The 5,665-nt window shown below is 34.6% G+C and overlaps 1 protein-coding gene across 1 annotated transcript; it reads left to right on the plus strand.

The window, feature by feature from the left end:
* Window positions 1-6: 6 nt before the first annotated feature.
* On the plus strand, window positions 7-3,688 carry LOC111382282 (probable aldo-keto reductase 2; the record flags this gene model as incomplete). Its single annotated transcript, XM_023006199.1, has 5 exons — window positions 7-54; window positions 239-439; window positions 1,327-1,499; window positions 1,582-1,684; window positions 3,161-3,688. Coding segments are annotated over 5 exons (864 nt in total), but the record flags the coding sequence as incomplete, so codon positions are not given.
* Window positions 3,689-5,665: the final 1,977 nt, after the last annotated feature.

Raw genomic sequence — 5,665 nt, forward strand, 5'->3', positions numbered from 1 at the left:
CTCGACACCTCCGACGTCTATGGACCCCACACCAACGAGCTTCTCATCGGCAAGGTACTTCACTTTTCACTCTTCATATTTCTCGTCATATATATTATGGGGTTTGAAGAGAGATGATTGCTAATGTAGATGATTATGTGGTATATTTTTCGATGTTTTTGCTGTAAGGTCTTTACTTTACAACTAATTGAGTGAATTTAGATATTTATTATTTCATAATTTAGAGAAATCTGTGTAGGCTTTGACAGGAGGACTGAGAGAGAGAGTGCAAATAGCTACGAAGTTTGGGATAAGTATGAAGGATGGGAAAATGAAAATTATTGGTGACCCAAAATATGTGAGAGCTGCCTGTGAAGAAAGCTTGAAGCGGCTTAACATCGACTGCATTGATCTCTATTATGTTCATCGAATTGACACCAGTATGCCTATTGAAGTCACGGTTTGATCTTATTCTTTTGGTACTGTTATTTAGTTTATCATTTCACACGATAATGAAATATAAATGAGGCCAATCATCCTTCATATGAAAATGATAACAATGTTTCTATAATCAACCTTGCTACATTGCCAGAAAATTTTAACATCTTGGTTGATGGCATTCTGTCATTGGCCAATTTAAAAAGAGGTTTCCATCTATCATTTACTGCCACCACTGCATCTGTCATCAAAGGTGGTAAATTCATCTGGCAAGAAAGCATTATTCTTCTATAATTATGTAATTTACATGTATTCTTGACAATGTAATCATTCTCGATGATCATCTTCTGTTTTCGTTGTCTTTTGATGAGATACTGTGACTCAATTTACCAAATTGAGCCCTTCTTTATCATAAAATTGGTCTAACATTTTAACCACTGTTTGACATCTGATTTGATGAACTGTTCACCAACCAGAGCACTTAAAGATTTCTCTCTCCCAGCAAGTTTTTGTTTGTACATGTTTTTAATTTTCCCTTTTTCTATGTATATCTGGATAAGAAAGAAAATTAATCCACCATTAAAGTTGCTAACTAGCATCCGATATTCGTGTGATCATCCTAGATCGTTATCCACTGCTGTTTTCCAATTCTCATCAGAAATTCAGCATCAATTCTTATAATTTCTTCAGCTCGATTAGTATACCTTTTACTCTCTAGTTATCGTTCGAACACGAGGTAATTTTTGGTAATTGACTGTCAGATGGGACTAGTAAGTAGTATACGCGGTAATTGCTAAAGATTATATAACTTAATTTATCTCCCATTTTAAATTGTTAGCATTGTACTCATTTTTTTAATTTCACTTCTCATGGATCTCTTCTTAATGTTGTCTGGCGTACTTTTGCAAGATGGGAGAACTCAAGAAACTGGTTGAAGAGGGGAAAATAAAATATGTTGGTCTCTCAGAGGCCTCTGCTTCAACAATCCGAAGGGCTCATGCCGTTCATCCATTAACTGCTGTTCAGATGGAGTGGTCCTTGTGGTCAAGAGATTTAGAAAAAGAAATAATTCCTACCTGCAGGTAAGGAGTCTTCTGTATTTGTCAGTAATCTTATAACTTCTACAAGATAATTATGTGTTGTTTTCGTCTGTCTTATTATTAGGGAACTTGGTATTGGAATCGTCCCATACAGTCCACTGGGACGGGGTTTCTTCTCAGCAGGTCCCAAGTTGATTGAGAACTTGTCCGAGGGTGACCATCGTAAGGTTGGTCAATATTCATTCCTGTGTAATCTTCTTGGTATTCATTTGTGCTGAATACTTAATAATTTCATGTTCTTGCATTGGGTTTACATTTAAGTACTGCAAGCATCTTTTTGCTCGTTTGGCAAGGTTTATGATTGCTTATATGCCGTCAAATTCTATTTTCCATCATTTTACCCATTTTTTATCCACATTTTTCGTACGACCCACAACTGTGTGATCTAATAAACAATCACGCTAGATGTGCACTCTCTCTTATACCTTCTTTTAAACTCCCTCATATTGTATATAACATCTACACTCTTGATTTTGAACTCATCCATCACATCACTGTACAGATTTCCTCCACATAGGAGGGAATGTTTTCCAAGTGGTAATGAAGGCCGTATATATAGCATTATTCTCTAATAAAAGCTTTGGCAACCATGCTATTTATTACTCCCTAAAATAAAATTTTCAAAACCATAGAGCTTAGAAAATTTGTCATGGCAACATTAATGTTAAGGTTCGAGAAATGCTGTCCTCCTTTTTATTAATAATTACCTTTAAGATAGACAGTGTAGCCTTTTATGCTGAAAGGGCACCTTTTATTCTCTATTTATGGTCACGAACCAAGTTTCCATCCGAGAAGACTGTCCGCCTGAAAACAAAACTTAAAAATAATGTTGATTTGTTCTTTCTTTATAAATTAAAGTGGAATTGCTTAGTATATATTGACAAATTCAAATGCATAGGCGGATACATTAATGAATTCAGATAGTGAATCTGTCAATAGTTTTGAGGACCTCGGCCTTCTTTTTCCAACCAGTTTTTGATACTGCATGAATTAATATCCTTATGTTGCATTTGCGGATCACTTTGAAATTTATAAGTTCTCCAGTCTTAAGGGTGAAATCCCACATTGGTTACATATAAAAATACTAATTGATGTATGCTACTACTCTTAGTGTTTGTTCGGGAGTGCTTAAATTTTACAGTTCCCACAAATTATGTGAATAAAAAGCGTGTTTGGAAATATGATTTAAGCTCTGCCAAACATGCACTTAATTAGGTTGACATTTTAAGATGGAACCTCAAGACTCGATATAGTGTCAAAACCCATTTACCTCAAACAAGCAATTCAGTACTTCTGAAACTCAAACGAGCATTTGGATTCCACAATTGGTGTACTCAAATGAGTCTCCGTCTTGCCTGGGACATGTTAAGGGTAGAATCCCACATGGTTAAGTATAAAAATGCTAGCCAAACATATGAAGGCAAGACCCAATATCTAGTACAATACAATACATTATGTACTCTCTACGTGTCTCTCTCCCCCTCATACACACAAACAAAAGAAAAGCAAGGTTTTGGGCTCACATATATCTGCAATGAATAAGATTGAACTTTTGTTAATATATATTTGCAATGTGTAAAGTTTCGGTCTCAACACATATTTATAACGTTTACATGCTGATGAAAATTGTTCGACTTTTGTAGAAATTTCCGAGGTTCCAACCAGAAAATCTTGAAGCTAACAAACTAGTATTTGAAAGGGTCAGTGAAATGGCTGCAAGCAAAGGTTGCACCCCGTCCCAACTAGCATTGGCTTGGGTTCATCACCAAGGAGATGATGTTTGTCCCATACCCGGTACCACTAAGATCGAGAACTTGAACCTGAATATTCAAGCTTTATCTGTGAAATTGACACCCCAAGAGATGGCTGAACTTGAATCCTTTGCTTCTGCCGACATGGTTAAGGGCGATAGACATGCTTACATGGCAAACACATGGTTAAACTCAGAGACTCCCCCACTATCCTCGTGGAAGCCCGAGTAGGCGAGTAGGCACTTCCTTTGCTCTTTCACTTGAGTACTGGACTGATTCTTAGAGTCAGTTAAATAAATGACCCTGTGTGTTTGCTAATATGTGCTGATATCAGTTCATTTATTATGTTTAAGCCATTTTGGCACTCCAGATTTCACAATATATTTTCAGCCTGTATCTAAATGCTCATTGTTGGTAAAAGGCCATCTATTTGTTATTTACTCTAATTAGTCCGTACTTGCTAAATAACACACGAATCGACTTCGCCAAGCAACCACTTCAGGCTGAGCCTTGTGACGATCCGAGTTCTGAAGTTCGAATGTCACTAAAATCGTATCTTGAACATCATATTGCACTTTCAAAAGTTTCAAATTTATTTAAATAATATTATGAAATTGTAAGATTGAAATATAAATATATAGCATACAGAATAAATAAATTTTGATTTAATCAAAGTTGAAGTCATCAATTAATTTCAACCACATATTTTATAAAATTCATAATTTTTCAATTACACATTTTATCAATTTTTATTAAAATCTATTAAAAATCTGATTTTACTTCCTACCAAATTGGGGCTAAATTGACTGTTTGACTCATAACTAGACAAGTGTTTTTAATTTATAGATTGACAAATAAAAAAAAAAGTAACAAATAAAAATTAAGATAAAAACATGTGATATTCATCATTTGAAAAGAAACTTTAAATTATATTAATATAGAGTTTTGCACGATGAATTAGGAAGTCATATAGTATTTATATATCTTAATGTGTAGAATTAATTCTGGGTGTATTTTATATGTTATTAAAATATTTAGGATAAAAATCTAGGTATAAAAGAATTATTTCAACTTCTTTAGAAGTACTGTATTAGATAAGCTCAAACTAACTCAAAAAAAGTTGTACCTAATCGATAGGCAAAAGTGATTTTGGCCTCTTAGTAGAGCTTTTAGGCTTCACAAAAATCCTCCAAACAGGTATAATTAAATGTCCTGTTAAGCTTAAAATATTTAAAATCGCTCGTAAGTCGTGAATCTTTCAAAATATGTAGAGAATAAGTAAATAGTAAACTGTGACCAATGCAAAATATGTGATCAAAAATATATTTGACGTGCTTAAATTTTAGCATAAACTTTGGCAAACATGCTCTAAATTGTCAAACTTACATGAAAAATGGTCAAAGTTGATTTGGCAACGCATAAAGCTAGTTGGACTTTGCTAGACGGTCCATCCCGATGCCTCCTTGGCGCCCCTAACGTCCTCCCTCCAATAGGGGGCGCCAATTTGGCACCTTGTCTGAACAAAGTCTACGTGGCCATGACACTTTATCTTTTTCCAAGTTAGTTTAATGTCAAATCCCCAAAAAATAAATTAGAAAAATAATAAAAGTGTATATAATTAAATACTACATATGGGAATTGGAAAACCATGGCCCATTTACAATTAATAAAATAATACAGCGACTAATTTAGAACCTCATGGAACATTAGTGGCTTAATAGGAAGAATTAAATCTATAAGGACCAACTTGAAATTCATCCCATAAAATGTAAAACCAATTCACATTCAGCCACGTGCTACTTCTATTAGACTCCCGATCCCACAGTTAATCTCTCAATCGTCTTCTCTTCGGCGGCGCACAACGCCTTCTCCGGTGAGTATTCTCCTTTTATTCATTTGAACTTTTTGTTCTGCATCCCTGGCGATTCTTGTTGTATTCCTCAGAACTGGACATCGATCCTGTTTTGTTCCGTTTATTGTATTTTAGTGAAATGAAAATAATGTGTAATAGTATTGGCATATCAAACCTGTAAATTGTAAATTTTGTTCTATCGTTATGTCTTTGGAGTTCACTGTGCTTAACTTGAACTTTTTGATATAGGGCCCGTTTGGGATTTCGAGAATTGATTTTTTCATCATTACAAGAAAAATGGGGTCAACATGTGAGAGGAAAAGTCAAAAATTACGGCTTGAATGGTAAAATAACGGTCAAAAAATCAATTTTTTTTTGACAAAAAATCCCTACCAAACGAGGCCATAGTTTATGGTTCATTTACTTGGATGAATATACTTGTGCGCTTTGTCTATATAGCTTGTAAAAAAGGCACATTAGAATGTTTCTTCTTGTTGATTTAGTTATTCACTTATTGGAGGGAATGGGGATGGGGTATCTCGTTT

This window comes from Olea europaea, unplaced genomic scaffold (assembly GCF_002742605.1).
Source record: "Olea europaea var. sylvestris unplaced genomic scaffold, O_europaea_v1 scaffold2464, whole genome shotgun sequence".
Lineage (NCBI taxonomy): Eukaryota > Viridiplantae > Streptophyta > Magnoliopsida > Lamiales > Oleaceae > Olea > Olea europaea.